The following is an 18,441-nucleotide window of genomic DNA, read 5'->3' on the forward strand; positions in this document are numbered from 1 at the left end:
GGTGTGACTCTTGGGGCGTTCTGTGCAGAGCCAGGAGCCGGACTCAATGATCCTTGTGGGACCCTTCCAACTCAAGAGTATTCTGTGATTCTGTGACAAAATGCCGCCCGGATCCGCCCGTGAAGACTCGCCTAGTACAGACTCCCGGGCCCCATCCAGCCGCGGAACCCTTGAAAGACAAATGCCCCCGCAGCGGCGCGGACCTTCCCCTCATCGCATGGCACGGCACAGCCCAGCCCAGCGCACCCGCCCGCGGCCTCCGCCCCGCGGGCCTGCCGCCCACCGCCTATCGCGGCACACGGATCCTGTGACGGACGCGCAGAATGACCAATGAGCGAGGGACTCTCGCAAGGGTGCCGGGGCCCGGCCGCGCGGATTGCGGCCAATGAGAGGCGCGGAGGCGGGCGGTGGGCGGGGCGTCCCGCCCCCGCGGCGCTGCGCGCGGCCGAGGCGGATAGGTGGGAGCGGGCGCCGCCGCCGCGCGCTCGGGCTGAGCGGCCGCGGGGCCGGGACGGGCAGAGCGGGCAGCGGCACCGGCGGGACGCCACGGAACGGAACAGAGCAGGACGGGACGGACAGCAGCGGCCGCAGCCATGGATCACTACGACCCGCAGCAGACCAACGACTACATGCAGCCGGAGGAGGACTGGGACCGGGACCTGCTCCTCGACCCAGCGTGGGAGAAGCAGCAGAGGAAGGTGGGCGCAATGCCGTCCTCTCTCCGGCACACATCCCGTGGGGCTGCCGGGACCCGGCGCCGCCGCCCCCTCCAGCGCTGCGGCGGGGCCGGTGCGCGCCCGGCCGGGGGCTGGCGCTGCGCGGCGCGGCGTGGCGGGGCGAGGCGGCGGGGATGCGGGGGCGGGCGGGGCGGGCAGGTGATGGCGGGGCGGGAAGGGAAGGGAGGAAAGGGAGGGAGGGACGTGCCCTGCGGGTCCCCCCGCAGCAACAGATGCCGGCCGGGTCACCGCTCCCGGCCCGCAGGTGCTCCCGGGCGGAGCGAGGCCGCCGGCGGGGCCCCTCCGCATCCCCCCCGCCGCCGCCCGCGCCCCGGCCCCGCCGGCCGGCGGCGGGACAGTAACTGGCTCCTCGTTTGAATGGTGTGGTTTAGGGCAGGGCTTGCGCGGAGCTCATGTCCAAAAATGGTAACATTCGGCCCTTTTTTAAACCGAAAGGGTGGCGTTGGGGAGGGGAGCTCAGGAGGAGCTCCAGCCTCGCCGCTCGCTAGTTATATCTTTTTCTTTCCCCTCCTCCTTTAAACCAAAAGCATCCTGTATTAGATCACTCAGGAATCCTAATCCCCGAAACATTTCCGTTTTAGTCACTCCATCAGACAACAGTAAAGCAGAATTTGGAGCAGCATTCATGCTGGCATGGCAGGGGCACTTTGGGGTGCAGCAGGCTCCTGCTGGCTTCGCAGCCAGTCACTCATTCTCTCAGGACTCGTGTTTTGGATCGTGCCTTGCTCTCCCCTTGCTGTGAGCAGGCAGAAGAATCCCAGAGCTTCCATGAGAGGGGGGTGATACTGCTTTTTTATTCAGAAATGATATATTAATATATATAATGTAGCCTGAGGTATGGGGCTTTCTGTAGAAAGCTGGGAACAACTGGGAAGGAGAGCACAACAGTGAGAAGATTATTATTGCTCTTTAACTCTTCTCATTTTCCTCTCCTCCACTCCAGATCAAAGGTTTTCAGGTTTTCCTGTTCAGAGCTGTCTGAAATGGTGCCACCGAGAAGTTTTTCCCCTGGAATCTGATGAGTTAATTGGAGGCGATAGCTATAGGACTGCTGTCAGTGGTTTTCGTGCTCAGGGACTTGAGTGCTGGGAGTAGGCAGCATGAGAACTAAAGTATACAAACGAGGGCATTTACTGGAGAAAGAGTTGGTAGTGTGTGAGGTTATATTTTGGCAAAGGAAAAGCGAGGAATGCAGCCTTGGTCTGGGCTCCGAGTGCTGGATGGCTTATCGGAAGTCGGAGCTCTATTCCTATGAGGAGGGAAGTTTCTTTTCAAAAGATCTGCCTGGCTGCAATCTCTATTTGCAGTCCTACGCCTGTATCTCTCCAGTACATCTAGAAGCAGCTATTGGGGCCCAGAGTGAGATTGCCAGCCTTGCTGACGGGCTGTGAAGGGAAATGGTTGTCATGCTGTGGGCTTTTTTGCCTTTTATGGTGCAGAGTGAAGTAAAATACTTTATATGTAGCGGGGACACTGATTTCTTTGTCAGAAGCACAAGTGGAACCTTTGGACTCAAAAGAAGTCTTAAATCCAAGGTTGTTGTACATGCTGTAAATGTCATGCTCTTAGAATTACCTCCTTCCAGGAGATTTTAAGGCCTCTTGGTCCTATCACAAGAGGGTGACAGAGAGCTGTTCTGTTAACATGGGTTACTTGTGCAGAGGGAAGAACCCAAGAGGGAGTTTTAAGTAATGAAAGCCAACTTCTTGTGCCAGTCAACAGCTACCAGTTGAATTTGATGTGCTGGGAGTCACTCTCCAGCTTGTTGGACTGGACGACTCTGTATGGCTAAATGTCTGCCAGTGGTGGTGGGATCACTTTGTTATTTCTCTTCCTGCTGATGGACAGCTGAAGCTGTTCCCTTCTGCAGTGGGTGCAAGCTCAAAGTTTCATGGTGACCCACCCCTCTGGTGTCTGTAGTTAGGAGGATAAGTCTGGGAGTGATAGCTCTTCCCAGTTGCAGCCCATCAGGCTAATATCCCCGCAGAGGGATTGGTGATTGGACCGCAGCCTGGACACTCTTTCTCTTCTTCTGGGGTCTGAATGTGACCAAAAGCCCTGTTGGGGTCTTGGGACTTGCTTCCTTCAGGTGTAAGGAGATAACAGTATCTACCAAGCAAAAAGTTGCAAAGTGTAGTGTAGTAAAACTGTCAGTCCTTCTTACCTGTGAGATGAAATCACTGCAGTAATTAAAGTTAAATGTTCAGTACGGTACATGTTAGTTAATAGCTTATTGAGATGAATAGGAGGGATTCATGCCTACCAAATATTCCTGTAGATTCTTTTCAGGCTCAGTCTTTTCTTTCGACTCACATGTTTTTAGGTTTTTCTTCACCTAAGTCTGATTTAAGTACTACTGAATTATCATCATTATTGCTATTGATAATACTGAGACCAGCTGGTGAGGCAGACTTGAAACTTGGCTTTTTGGGCCCTCTCTGGGAGCAAGAACAGCATGTCTAAAGTGGTGGCAAGGCCAGGAATGCAGAGAGTAAATGTCTATGCAAGAAGTGTCCGTGTCTTGCCAATTGTTTCCTGCCCAGCCCCTCGAGTCCTGGCTCAGTAAGGCTCTGTAGGCTGTGGATAGCTGTGCCACATTGCTGTCCTGCCAGGCTTTGTGCAGCTGGGACTAATTGAGACTTGGGAAGCAAGCAGTCTAGTAATGCTACTCAAATATGAATTAAGTCCAGCTCCCCTTCTCCTGGCTGCATGGCTCAGCAGAACTCATGGCAGACACCAGAACTGGGAAGATCTACTGAATTTTAGTAACATCTTCTAGAGGAGCTTTATAAGAACAAGTTTGCTGAGCTTTTGGGAGCTGGTTTTCAGGTTTCTTGCCTGTGCTGAGACAGATGTTACAACCTCTGCTGTCTGGAATGGTGCTTTGAAGTAGGTAAATAGACAAACTTCAGAATGAATTTCATATTTGGAGGGTGAAAGTTGGCATCCTGAATATGATACAGAGGAGAAGTGCTGGTTTTGCACCTCTTCCTACCAGCCCCTTCCTGGGAGGCTGATGTTTTACAATGTAGGGATAAAGTGACAGTTCCTGGGAGGAAAGCAGCTCTCCATATGAGACCAGTTTTTCATGTCTATCAGGAGTGACTCTCTAAGAGGCTTTAAAGAGCTCGTCACTGCATTGCTATTCTTAAGCAGGAAAAAAAAAACCTGTTGTGTAGAACAAATTCAACTACTTTTCACCTGATATAAGCCTCTGCTTAATCTTTTGTGCAGGAGCAGGGGTTCTGTTCTGGGGATTAAAATACTTTCTCCTTTGAACTACATCTCAGTAGTTTGAACTGCTGAACTCATCTCAGCAGTTTCTTGTAACAGCCATTTTTTTCCTCTGCCTTCTCTCCCATCTGAAGTCAAGCCTTGAAGTAACACTAGCCAAGGCATAACAAGATTGATCCTGCAGTTTCCCAGATTTGCAAAGCAAAACTTGCTGAAAGCCATTGCAATGAACTCACCTAGCTATCAAGATAGACAAGCATAACTAGTAAAAAGTACGTATGTGGGTGTTTAGTGGCCAAGAGATTGTCACTTGTGCCACAAGGACACTTCTACCTCCTGATGAGAAGTATCCAGCTGCAGCATTCAAACTTTTCCTCGTGGACTGGTGAAGCAGCTGGGTTTGGTGTGAGGGACTAGGTGAGCTGTTTGATGTTCAACATGCCTGGCTCATCTTCACAGATGAGTGAGATGAAGGGTGATGGCAAGAAGGACCATCTCTGGCCACTGTCTCCTTAGTGTCAGGAATAACACTGGGGTGAAGCTGGGTGTTGGTAGGGGTCAGCCTTCAGGTCCTGCATATAGCAGGCTCTCATGTGGGCCATTCTCATTTAATGAGCTCGTTGCTCAAGGTACAGCTAATTCAGGTTTATTTTAAAATCTGGCCTGGAGCAACTCGTCTCTACTGTACAGCTGGCAGGGAAACTTTAAATGTCAAATTGCTTTTTGACCTGACAACTGCTTTCTTAGGATTAGGAAGCAGTGTTAATTTGCAGTGTGTAGAAGATAGCCATATGCAACTTTAATGCTCTGAGAGATGATAATAATGCTTGTCTTTATTTAAAGAAAAATCAAAAATTATGAAAAAAAGTCAAATTGATGAAATTAATGTGCCTTGCGCTTTATCTGCAGCTGCTCTGCCTTGCCACGTTGTCATCTCTGACAATGTGGCAGTAAATGATATGTCTGGCTCAGAGAACTGGAGTGGTCAGATTTGTGGTGCTGCAGAAGCAGTGATAGCACAGACTTTGGTGGCACCTTTTCTGCATCAAGTGCTTACTAGGTACAGTTGTTCATGAACTTACAGAAATTTCCTGTTAGAACCTCAAGTCTCCTTAAGCCTCTCTCACTACTCTGTGCCATGCACTGCATCACTGTAAAGATACACATAAATATAAGGGTGAAAAAAAGCCACGGTTCTCATAGCCCTACTGTATCTGCATCTCGCAGGCCATACTATTATGTTTTGAATTTTGCTGTTCTAATCACCTTTCTGAGGTGGGGTTGTTAATAACAGAAAGTACCCATTAAATAGGGCCATCATGGAAACACCCCATCTCCAAGCCTGCTGGCAAGCATGCTCCCATCAGATGTGACTATCATCACTGACAAAATGTAAAAGCCACAATTGTGGCTTCCTTTTCACATGGACTGAGTGTCATCCTGTCAAGATTGGATCTATATGAGAAAAGTATGTAGACTTCCAGGAAGCTACTGTTGTGGTAGCTGCTGTGGACCCACAAGAAGGTGTGATACCACTCCTGAACTGAAGTTTGCTAAAATTTCTTCCAGTACCATCATAGATTCAGCCATGAGGTAAATAAATGTGCATTGTTGATGAATGCACTGCACTGGGTTGCTTTGCTCCTGCTGTGACACTGCATAGTAGTCTGTGTGGGCCATAGCAAGGGACAGTCCTTGCACGGTCGTTGCAGTGTGGGTGTGCTGCAGGGAATGTGGTCCTGATGCACCTGAGTATTCTATGTGCTTTATTTCATGCTGACCAGTATTGATACAGAAGCAGAATGGTGACATTTGTAAGGATGCTTGCTTGCTCAGCTGCTCTTTCGCAGGCAGGCAATATGGGTCACCAGATATCTCCTATCTGTCAGATCAAGCTTATGTTGTTTAACATAGGTAGCTTGTTGCCAGATACTTGCTTTTCAAAACATTAAACTCAAAAGTTGCTTTAGGGAACTCTGGAAGTATCTGGCTTTGTAGATCAGTTATTTGTCCTTGAGTGTGGTAGCTGCCTCATACTTTCTGTGATCAGGTTTCGTCAGGATGTGCGTGTTTGGTTTTTTTAACAAGAACATTATTATTCATTGTAACCTCATGGTGGATGATGAATGAGGCATGTGCGTTTTGCTGTGACTTAGCCTCCTATTCAGAATCCTGTCTAAAGGGGGAGTCTAAGGAGGAAGCAGGCATGGGTTAAAAAGGAGACTGCAGATTCTTTCAGGGGGAGTCTGTAACAGATCCCAAGGATCAGTTTATGAGGACGTGGTACTCACCAATCTGTAATGAACTTATCCTTCCAGTCCTCTAGGGATGAGTGAAACACCTCAAAGGCATCCAGCTACCAGCCTAGTGATGTAAAGTATGTCTGTCTGGGGAATTTCTTGCTGACTGCTTCAGGCAACCAGTGTAAATTCTTGTGCATATGATTTAGTAATGACATTTTTTCAATGCATTGAGCGCAAAGGCTAGAGAGGATAACACTGTTTTCTGCCCTGACTGCTTGCAGTGCTCATAGCTTGGGGCATGTGACATGCCACTTAGGGCATCCTTAAGTAGGAGCTGTTTGGAAACCAGTTTTACTGTGTGTCAGGCAAGAACTTGTCCCCTCTTGTCCCCTCTGAAGCACATGCTTTTGTATGAGGAGGTATTGTCTGTGTATAGTTCCAATATAACTGGGTGGTAACTGAGAATATGGGACAGTAAACCTGTTCAAACCTGTTTGGTGGAAGTGTTCCTGAGCACTAGAATCACAATTTTAGAAACTGGTAATGTTACAGTGGCGACCCAGCTCTTCTGATGTGTGCTGTGTGAGAGGTGCAGCACTCATGCACTGTCAAGTGGAGGAAAAGCAGGGTTCAGTTGGCCTCCCCTGGCAGTTTGTGAGCTTTTGTGTCCAGATCACTGGAATCCACTGAAAACACTGACCTGGAGTTCTTAAGGTTGGCACAAACAGCGGTGACAGAGATGGTGAAAACTTGCATGGCTGTGCTGGTGAAGGACTGAGAGTATTTTCCACCTGGCTGTGGATTATCACTGGTGTGCCTGACACCTAAACTGTCTCTGGGGTGCGCTTATGCTATTGGAGAATGGCTGTGCTCTTTCTGACAATGAGGTGCAGAAAGCAGTCAGTGTAGAAAAGAGGCTGGAGAACTGTCTGGGGAAGCACTGGGAAGCTGCAAAAATATGACATACAATGGACTAGTCTCACTTTATTGTGTTGTGTCAGCCCCAGGGGCTTGCTGGATGTATTGCTGTGATTTTTGGAGGTGTTTTGTACAGTCTAAGAAATGGTGTTTGAGGAGTACAGAAGACAGTGCAACAGTTTGATTTTCTTCTGTCTGAGAATATAAAACTTATTTCTTGCCATGTGTGATTGTTGGAAGCATGGTGGCTTTCGTAAGAAATGTGCTTAGCATGACTTCTACAAATCTTCTATAGCAATGTAGAACCCTGTGGGGGAAAAATCAGGTGTAATATGTTTGATAACTGCCAGGGTGGGAAAAGCATAACCTCAGCAGGAAAGGAAGTCACTTTTTCTTCATAGAGACATAGGATTTGCTCCAACTCTGGGGTTTTGGGGGTGAAGCATTGTTACTCAGAGATTGAATTCGCGGGGATGAGTTGTGAAGAGTGGTGAGATAGACTTGTCAGCAGCAGTACTGGCTGTCTGGTGTTAGTCATGCCAGAAAAGTCTTCTACTGTAGTCTATAGAGCCACCCACCACTTTTTTGACCTTGGTGCATGAGACTGGCAGGTTCCCAATAGTCACTCAGATCATTGAGACAGACCTGGGGACTTCTTGGGCCAATCCAAAAAATGCTTAGGTGAACAAAGGCACTGGCATTAATATGATTTATTAATAATAAGATTAATTAAAGTATTTCCAGTTCCCTTCCTCACATTGCCTTCCCTGCTGTCATATTCCTACTGTATGAAAGCAGAACTTGGTCATAGGATGTGGTGTGGCCTGGTGCCAGTTTAACCTCTTGGCTCCCTATTAGGCAGTAAAGCAGAACCATTTTTTCCCCATGCTGGTTTCCTGTCGTTGTCTTTGCTGTTCAGCTGGCAATGAGTGTATCTTACTGCTGAGGGCTGGGCCAGGCCTTTGAAAGCCAGCTCTCATACGTGCTGCAGCTTGCTGTCTTCATGCTTTTACCTGCGATTGTCCTCTCTTACTCTGCTTCCAAATGCATGGCTGCTCTGAAGCACTACAGCATGAGTGAGATTCTGCAGAAATATTCTAAACCCTCAGTGTTCTGAAACCGCTCCCATTGGCAGAACTGGGGTATGCGTGCATAGAGAGAGGGGATTTTGGTCTTTAATGCAGATGAAGCTTTGATTTGTCATTCTATTTATGTAGACTAGAAATGCGTTCAGCCCTGTGGTGCGAGGAATGACAGCAAACCTGTCATTTTTCTATTGTAGTAGAGCCAAGATGGGAAGTGTTGACAAGTGAAAAGAGCATGTCTTGGCTACACTCACTACAGTGAACACCACTAATGTGAGTCTCGTATCGCCTGTCTGTCAGATTGGGGTGGTTTCAAGTAGGTCTCTGAACACCAACCAGTCCAGGGCTACTGGGAGCACCAGTGTGGAAAGTTCATGGGCAGGTGAGGCTGCAGGGCAGGCTTCTTAAGCAGCTACTCTTTCCACATCCTCCTAGATAACTTATGTGGTCTGTGGGAAAGAAGGGATGACTTGGTGGATCAGCTGATTGCTTCTTTGTCAGTCAACTTGACATGGCAGTGACAGTGCACTGCTGCAGTATAGGGCCTGCCCTTCAGGATAGCACAGGTGGGCTCTGCTCCTGTGTCCTATGCATGGCCCTCATCTTTCAGAGTGACCCTTGTGAAGTCTTGTATGTGTCACACACTATAGTGTGAATGGGCAGCTGGTTTGCTCTGCTCCTTCCATGAACACAGTGCTGGATGGCTGGAGAAATTTCACACGGAATATTGATGTTTCCTTTTATAATGCTGAAGATGACCCTCGTGTCCAACAGAGGTGCTGAACCAAGGCCAGCTGGCAGTAGAGGAAGGACTTCTTTCCATGTCTTTTGGATTAGGCAGCCAGGGCACTTGCTACTCTTCACTGCAATATATGATGCTAAGTGCTTGAACTTCAGTGCTGCTGTAAATGGAAGTTGTGCTGCTGCATCTTCCCTGCAGGAGCTAGCCCATAAAGGTCTCTGAGGGATGTGAGAGAGTGAGAGAACCATGTATGGTCTCTGCATCCCAGCTGAGTGCTCTTTTCTTCATCATGGAAAATGATGTGTATATCCTAGAGCCCTGTCTCCTGGCCAGATTCCTTGGCTCTACAGCAGCCAAGTTTCTTTTGCTACCCGAGTACTTACCTGTAATCTCCCTCACTCACTTTATTTAAATCTACCCTTCAGTACATGTTAAGTTAGTTCTGCTACTTAAATGTATTATCCCCAAGAAAACTGTAAAAATTGACTCCATGGTTGGAAAAAAAGCAAGCAAATTTCTTTAACTGCTAAACAGTGCCAAAAAAAGGAGGCAGTTTAAAGCTGTTTAGACCACATCTGTGCCAGGCTTTATTGCAACGGAAAATACTTAATTTCCTAAGGAAAACTTCGACTGCAGCCAAAATCAATTCCAAAATTTTAAGCATATTTATGCTTCTGGGTGAGTTTCCTACATGTCTTACCTGGTTTGGGGGATGTGGACATCTCCCATTTACAAAGTAGGGGAGAGCAGTAGCCCAGGTGCAAGCGTGTGCTGGTAAGAGAGCCTGGGGTGTGTTTGTTCAAGCCTCTGCCTTCCCTCTCGCCCTGCTCGCAGTTTTGCTGTACAAGAGGAGTGTCTCCAGAGGAAGCGTCTCTCTGGGCCCCACCTGGTTCTGTCACAAAGGGAGGGACCCTGTGCTGGGTCAGCGCTTGCTCATCAGGCGCCTTGGGAGTGGCACTGGCAGGCTGTGCTGTGCAGAGAGGGCTGGCTGCGTGCAGAGCACTGCTACACTCATGAGCACCAGCGTTTAGCCTGTTTCAAAATGGCCAGCGTGTGGAAACTTGCTGTTTCCCAAGGGTTTTGTTGGGCCGTTGGGGAACTCTGGCCAGAGATGAAACTATTTCCAGCTGTGGTGAGCCAAGTGTGAACTCACTCTGGGCAATATGCCCAGATCCACTGGTTTTCTCTTGCCAGAAATCCTCGCCCTCCAGCCAGCGATACCAAGCTCAGTTTCTGCCAGTCCTCAGCTGAAGACCTCTGAAGGGAAAAGAGAGCAAGGAGACCAAGTAGAGCAAGATACTGCTGAGGGGGCAAGGGGAATAACTGAAGAGCTTGTGCAGGGGTACAGTGGTGGTGTGTTACCACCAAGGGCTAGCGTGAGGTGTAGAGACCTGTTTTTCCTAAGGTGAGTAGAGGTGTAAAAGTGGCTGATGGTGATGCTAGGGATTGGCTTTTCTTGGTTAGACAGAGCTACGTGACCCGCAGGGCCATGGCATACTGCTGGCTGGCAGTACCATCAGAGTAGTCACCTGTGAATGAGTATTGTTGCTTTTATTGTAGTTTCAACACACTGAGGATTTCTTCTGTAAAGTAGGATACTGCTTTCTTCTTTTGTGGAAGGTGCCCTTCAAGGTGGGGAAGCTGTGTATCTGGTAATCGTGCCTTCCTTGTATCTGGGAGTCTTTTTTTTTGCCTTTCTCAGAAAAAGCATGGCCACAAAAAACTTCATCTTTCAGAGCTAGTAGTCCTTCTTGTTGCAGTGTCTCCACTGGGATAGGACTTCTTGCAGGGATCCATTGGTCCCGTTGCTTTTCTACAGCCTGTTCTGTAGTCAGGCTTGTGTGAGTGAGGAGGTCAGGTGTGGAGGGAGCCTTCCTGCCCATTACTGGTATGGATTTCTGGTCCTTCCCATGCTGGCAACAATTGCCAGTGGAAGGCAGTTTTTCTGCTCTTTTTGGTGAGTGCCTTTGGCTTTGGGTAGTGTGAGTGGTTGTATTTAGCTGTTTGGTTCAAACTAGCAGGTTTCTCTTAAGACTTTCTTTTCTTTTCATGACTTGCATGCTGAAACAAAGCATCTCAAGGCATGATACCATGTTAGTAACTTAGCACACACACACCTGCCTGCATCGTGTCTTTTGGGTCCAGTCATGGAGAGGTGTTGGAGCTCACGGGATCAGCACATTAACAGAAGACCTTCTGTTCCTGCAAACACACCTCCTCCAACACTGATAATTTTAAAGTGCCAGTGTATCATTTAGTGACACATTACACGGCTCCTTGGTGTTGCAGTGTGTTGCAAATAGTCTGACCCAGCCAGCTACTAACAGCCTCCTACAGGGTGGACTGCTGAAATCTGTTTCTATCCTAAACCCAAAGAAGTATTTCCCTCCCCCTCTTATAATGGCTTGTTTCTTTAGAGCTGTTAACTGGCCATAATCCAATCATTACTACTGTAATTAGTGAACTGCTTACAGTAATTAAAGCACTTGAAGCAGAATATCCTCTGATTGCAGAACTTGGAACAACTTTCTGCCTGCAGAGGTGGGTGCAGGGGAGACAGGGAAGCCTGACACAGCTGCCACACTGCCTCTTGTGCCAAGCCCCAGTGGGCACCATGTGGCCTTTCCACAGCAGGGGGATGCCTTGGGGCCCTGTGGATGTGAGCTTAGGGTGGTGATCTGCTGTGAAAAAGGAGCCTTCTGTGTGGAAACAGTGGCAGAAGATGCTGGCATTGGGTGGAACTCTCAGGGCAGGTGGTGGTATTGAAGGTGTGATGTATTAGTACTTAACATCTGTTTTATACAGGGTAGAAAATCACTGTTGTAGCAGGCTCAATGTCTTCCTGCTGTCAAGGTACCCTCTTGTCCCAATGTGCAGTGCCTATGCTCTCCCTCTTTGCCAAAGCAGTGATTTCATTAGCAAGGCCAAGGGACTTCAGCTTCTGGCCCTGCAAATCCATCCCTGCAGGGTTTCCAGGCAGATGCATCCCTCTCTGCATTCTTCAGCCTTTTCTCCTCTTGGGAGCAATGAGACAGCTTTCCTGAGGGCTTCACCTGCTCTCCCTTTCATACCCTGACCAAGGGCAGCATGCTTGTCTCAGGCCTTTGTTCCATTTCCTCATGTTTACCTCCTGAGATGAAGCCTGTTGTAACTTGAGCTCTTCCGTCTTGGGGAGGAGGAGGGCCATGGTGAGGATCAAGTGTGGGCAACTTTTGAAATGGAGCGCCCTGCTGGGTGAGGAGGAGAGAGGGTGGGTGACTACATGCAAGTACAGCAAGCAAAGGCTGTGCAGTGGTGAAATACCTCATTTCCCAGCTGGCAGGTGTGCTGTACTTGGCAGCTGAAGAGGGTATTTGTTGGCAATATTTGGTCCGTGATAGGGTCAGGAAAATGAAAAGTCTTTCTGGCCTAAGGAGGAGGTTTTTAGAAAAACACCACCAACAGCAAAACCCAAACCAAACAAACCTGACTACTACTGCCACCATCAAACCCCCCTCCAAAATAACACAGAATGCATCCACCTAAAACCCACTCCCCCCGCAGGGTTTTCATTTAGCTCTTGAGCAATTATTGTGCAGTCTCTAGGCTTTATTCCTGTGTGGTGCTGGGCAATAGAGGCAGGTCTGCACCATGTCCCCTGTCACGTGAAATGGAGAAAAAGAAATTCTGATGAGAATTAATTTCTTCCACGTGCTCTGGATTTAGCCTGGGGGGAAGAGCAGTTCTTACCCCTTTGTATCCTGTACATATTGTCAGCCTCCACCACTGCTGCCTATATATTTAACTTGTCTTAGAGCTGTGTCAAAGGTTGAAAATGTACTTGTTGCCCTACAGCTCAGAGTGGGCAGTAGGTGTAGAGGAAGTCCTAGAGTGCCAGTGGCCAGAGATGTATGTCGTGGGCACTGTGATGTGCCAAGATCTCTGCCTGCTGGCCTGAGCAATCTGCCTGCTGGAAGCTGCATCTTCCTGCACTCTCTTGCTGGGCTCATATCCTGCAGGGTAACTGGGGAAAGGCCTGTTTCTGCTGTGTTAGAACACCTGCCTGCACCACAGAACTCTGATCTGTAAGCGTGGTTCCCAGATGATGCAAGGTGACAAACACTGAAAAGATTATAACCGATTTTAAATTGACCTTAGTTCTTGTTGCTTTTACATGTTACCTTAAGACCACTTGTGCTGATTTCAGTACATCCTGCTTGTGATACTTGTGTGTAATGCACCTGATTCAAACAAGTGACTTTGAATTCCATGTTCTTGTGCACTACCACCGTGTGTTTGATTTGGTGTTGGTTTTTTTAGGTGCTGGCGCAGCCGCTCTCAGTGCGCTCTGATTAAGTGGTCCCAAGTGTCTCTTCAGGACCAAATCTAGTGATGGGCCACTTCAAAGGGACTCTTCTGTATTCCTGTGATGTTTAGCTTCAGATGTTTGCTTTCATTATGTTGCTACAAATTTGCAATTATATATCCCTTGCTTCACACTCTTTCAACTCTTCTAGCTGTAGTACAGCAATATTTGCTAGTGTGTTTCTGATGTGGGTGTAACCAGATAATAAAATCACAGCATACTGGTTTTTGTAGAATTTTGCTTTGAGTTTAAAGCAATCTTATAGTACTCCTTGATACCTGTTTCTACCTATATATCCCTATCCCAAATTCTACCTCCTCCTTTTCTTCCTTTCTTTTCTTGCCTCACCTTCGTTAACAGGCGCTGGAAAGGGAAATGTGTTCCCATCTTACTCTGCCATTGTGTTCAGTGATCTCATGTGCTTTGGATTGAAGATTGCTGTTCTGCTTAGGTGAGTTGCTTGCTTTCGTGGTCTGATACATAAACAAAATGATGTGCTGCCAGAGAGAGCTTTTGAAACTTTTTGTTAGTAAGATTTTAATAATTACCTTTATCTCTTTCATCTAGAGACTATTTTGGTGTCACTGTCCTTCAGAGGTTATTTGGAAGCCCTCCCATTCCCAGGGAGTGGGCTCGGCAGCCCCTGCTTCTGGATGGGGCAGCAGGGGAAGCTTTGAGGTAGAGGAGTGTTTGTACTGGGCACAGTCAGGCTGTGGGAATTGAAGGTGTGTATTCAGGGTGCACAGCCCATCCAAAGGAGCAGCTCTCTAGGCAAAGGGCAAAATTCTTTAAGTGCTGTACACAGTAAGAGGTGTCCTTTGATAAGAGTGCCTCTGGGAATGAGTATTGTCCTCAGGCTCTCATGAAGAGCGAGGCATCTGCAAAGCTCACTCGGGTTTGTGTTCCACTCTGACCTTCCTGTGGGGTGGGTTGGTAGGTCATCTCATGTGTACCCTTCACATGTTTTTTCATGGGTTCTTATTTGCCATGAAGCTGCAGTGCCCAGAACGACCACCACCCTTCTGATCTTAGTGGAAGAGAATAGAATAAAAATACTAACTAGACATGCTTGTTTCTATCAAGCTCACTGGCATCTAATTTACCCTCCCATTTGCTGCTTGATTTGCTTTCCCAAGAAGATATTAGTAGGCAAAATATTTTACATATGTATATTCATGGTAATGCATTCCAGAGCTCTTAATGTAGTTTATATAGTGCTTATCTGCTTTTTAGCTTGTAAACTTTGCTACTTCTGCAGCCTTACAAAGGGGACGAATAAATGTATTGTGTAATTGCTGTCTGTAAATTGAATTCTAGAGAATTTGCCAGAGGGTGACATAAAATATATTCAAATTTACAGTCTCTGATTATTCCAAATACCCGCCAAAATCTCGTTTCACACCTAATTTATTTAACTTCGGCATATGTAAGTGCTGAATGTTCTCCCTTCATCCATTTACTTGGGACAAGACTCACTCCAGATGCAGTTTCACAGTCTCTAGTCCAGTCTGACTGTGCTTGTCCATCACTTTTGCTCAGTTGGACACACTCATTATCAGGACCTGAATGTGCTCTGAAAAAGTGAGTCTTCAAACAGATCAGAGTTGATCACTGCTGAGCCTAAGGTAGAGGATGGGGGAAGTGAAGGGTAAGTTCAGTGGGACTGCCCACTTAAATGGTGGTTTGTCAATTTAGTGGTTGATGTCAGCCATTTAACCAATCCCTTTGGAGCTGCAGCAAATGGAGAGGGAACCTGGCTCCTGGCACCCGATGGAGCTGGGGGTTTGTGGTTTGTTCCAGGCTTCTGAATACCTTTTGCTGTGTTGGAAAGCAAAGCAATTCTTTCCTACTTTATTTAAGCCCTGCCCAAATTCCTTGAATTTTTGCAGCTTGGTCCAAGTGATAGTTCTAGTTTGCATGTGAAAAGAATGAGGTGTCCGCCAACTCTCCATAGGCAGGAATGCATCTTAAAACCTGTCTGCCTCTAGCCATGCAGGATAGCTGATATTGCTAAAGGCTTTTGAAGTAGGGAATGGAAAACTGCCTGACACAAGTAAGTCATGTTGGAATCAGTGAGACCCTGCTTGACAGAGTAAGTGGGCTGAACTAACCATAGCTGCCTGAGAAGTAGCTGGTTGTTCCCTCCTTTGTAAGGCACAGCCTCTACATTGCTCCCACGTTTACTGCCTGTGGACATGAGCTGTGAGCCAGATGAAAAATCTTCATTGGTGTTAAAAGTGATTTACTGAAATAATAAGAGGAAGAAGAGTTAAACCTAGATAGCTCTCCACAGTGAAGGAGCAGCAAGAAAATGGGAAAGAGCTGGAGAGAGTCATAAGAAAAAACCATCTTGACTGTTTCTGATGTAGAAATAAATACCAGCACATCTGTGTTCTGAACATCACCTTGCCTGGTTCTCCAAGTATTGGCTCTGGACTGGGATTTGGCATCTGTCTCACTTTCAAGTCTAGTGCAGTCTCCTGCCTTTTGGAAACGATTGTTTCATGGCTGGTCAAAGAACTGTTGCACAGCAGCTGCTGAGCTGGGAAAGAAGCTGCTGCTGTTGCCTGTGCAGGAACATGAACTGCCTCCTGTTAGGCCCTGCCGAGATTGCCAGAGCTCAGTGCAGCTCTCATGAACCCAGTTGTTGAAACTTTGAGGCAACAAAGCTGCTCAGCAAGTGCAGTCTTCAGCCCTTCAAGTCTTGAAAGCTCAAAACCTGAAGATGTAGCCGTGCTGCTTTGCAGAGTAACAGACTTCTTCCATGAACAGAATCCCCTGTTTTTAAAGGGAGGCCAGGCTGCTGTAGGGAGCTTGGGGAGCACAGGGTTGTGCTGTGGGCTGGCCCCTCTTGCCTGGGAGCTGTTGCCTCTCCTTTGGGTTAATACAACAGGGCTGGTTGCTGCTGCAGTGGGAATTCCCTGGCAGCAGGGAGATGCTTTGCTGTAGTGGCTTCATTGGTGGGTGCATGGCTCTTTATACCCCATCCAATTCATAGTGCTTTGATCTGAGCTGCTTTTACTACCCTGTCACTGTTCATATGAACATCTATCATTCTGCTAACTGTTGCTTTAAATTTAGTTCAGAGCAGCATCAACATGTCAGGGCTCTGTTCTGAGTTTTCCTGAGTAGACCTCAGCCTACAGCAGTCCTAAATACAGAGAAACCACACAGAGAGCTGGAGACAGGCTCTAAATTATCAGGGTTGGGTTCTTAAGCATCAGGAAATCAGGAAAAAAAAAAACAACTACTAGAGTAGCCTGCTATGCAATGCAAGTGGCTTAGCAGTTTTGGCAGCTGAGAAGGGAAGGAATAAATTCTAATTCACTTAACAATACCTTACCTGTGTGCAGAAATGAGCTGGCTGGCTCATGGCATGGGAGGCTGTCTAATGTGGAAATGACTAACTTCCTCTGGCAGTACCAGTATGCTGCATAGGATGTAGGAGATAGGATATGAGGAGGTCCTGGGCCACTAGTATGTGTAGCTAGGCTTGTTAAGTATCAAGTTAAATGTAATTTGTGAAAACTCTCCTTTCTGAGTTGTATTGTCTGACTTCTGCAGGAAGAAAATATTTCCCTTACAAGCACAATGCTGTGTTGCCATCTGACTGCATAAGAGGAAGTAAGAGTTTTGCAAAGGTTAGGTGCTGTGTGCCTTGATAATAGCATATGTGATCCTGTGGAAAGGAATAGAATCTCATAGGAGCAAAGGGCTGAAATTCTTTACTTACTGTCTTGTGCTGGTTAGGTCACTTTCTCTTCCCAGCCTGGTGGGTGCTGGTGTGGGCTGTGTGTCCCTAACTGTGAGGAGTGGCAGCAGTTGGAGCAGGAGCACAGCAGCGATGCCTGTGCTGGATGCTTGTGTGGCAGCCGTGGTGTCCCTGGGTGATGGCCAGTACCCACTGTGTGTGTAGCAATCGTGTGATGGCTTGCTGAGGAAAGGGTTGGGACAGCTGTATACCCTTGCCCTTCAAGCCCACCCACTGCTTATTCAGCATGTTCAGGTGGGATTATTTCTTCCTGGCCCACAGACAAGATCAGCTTGAGCCTCTCATTGTGGCATCTTAATTACCCCTACCCTTTTCCCTGTGAAGTTGCACATAGTATTGCCCAGCCATGTGCTTGGGTCAGAGCAGAGGAGATCACCAAACATCAGACATCCAAGGGGGGCTGATTATGGTCAAAATTGCATGCATCCTTCTGCAGCCTTCTGTTGTGTGGATGTGGCTCTGCAGAGAAGAGAGCAGCAAGCATCAAGCTGAGGACAAAAGGCCAGTAGGTTTATGGAGACTGTTTTGCTGCTCCCACTGCAGCTTTGTGCTGATGTACAGCTGCCAGCAGGAAGAGGGTTAAGCCCAGATATCACATGGCACGATTCTGTTTACTACATATTTCTCATAATCGGGACTGGCATCCAAATCCAGATGATTAGCACTTAACCAAAGACCCTGAAACAATGTGTGTCATGTTTGTATTCCTCTGAAGCTATGCAGTCTGCCATAATTTCTCTTGCAGAGACATGATTCTTCCTGCAGCCTTCAAAGGGAGCTATGGGGAGATGAGAAAATGAACAGTTTTATGATGAAGACTGGGTTGGACTGAAGTACATTAATCTTAGTCTAAGCTTGAAGCCAGGGGAATTTTGCCAGGAATTGACTTACGCCATAATAACTTGATTTCTACCAAAGGAGGTTCTTGCCAATGGTCTGAGATTAGAGCACTGGCTCGACAGTGACAGTCAGGGAAATGAGACTGTGCCCCTTGGCTTAAGGGTTTGGATGGGGATTGTTCAGTGCTGAGAACAAGTTGTGGTGGTGGAGGGCTAAGTATAAAATTCATGTTAGTTTTTGAGGTGTGGTTTTGGATAAGAGGAAAGGTGCAATTTCACAGCACAGTCTCTACCTTATTCTTGCTATCAGCATGGGCATTACTGTAGCAGACTTCCATGGGGCCCAAGGCAGGTTGTGAATTACCTTTCTACTACTCCTTCTGCACAAGGCAGTTCTCTGTCTCTTTCTCTCTCCTAACAAACTGATCTCTGCCCATACACAACATGTGGCTTTTCCCTTCTCTGGTGTAGTAACAGTTCATTTGTAAAAGCCTACTTTGTCCTTAGGGCTTCAACACTTGGCAGC

At 47.5% G+C, this 18,441-nt stretch overlaps 1 protein-coding gene across 4 annotated transcripts in view; it reads left to right on the forward strand.

Moving 5' to 3' along the window:
- Window positions 1-431: 431 nt before the first annotated feature.
- ACTN1 (actinin alpha 1) overlaps window positions 432-18,441 on the forward strand; it is an 85,559-nt gene continuing 67,549 nt past the window's right edge. For 2 of the 4 annotated variants that reach the window (XM_079309639.1, XM_079309637.1), the window contains exon 1: window positions 432-698. In XM_079309639.1, coding sequence (XP_079165765.1) covers window positions 594-698 — 105 coding nt within the window. In that variant the 5' untranslated portion in view covers window positions 432-593. The remainder of the gene's footprint in view (window positions 699-18,441) is intronic. The other 2 variants (XM_079309636.1, XM_079309638.1) reach the window with 1 other exon arrangement.

The sequence above is a fragment of the Erithacus rubecula genome (assembly GCF_903797595.1).
Source record: "Erithacus rubecula genome assembly, chromosome: 6".
NCBI lineage: Eukaryota > Metazoa > Chordata > Aves > Passeriformes > Muscicapidae > Erithacus > Erithacus rubecula.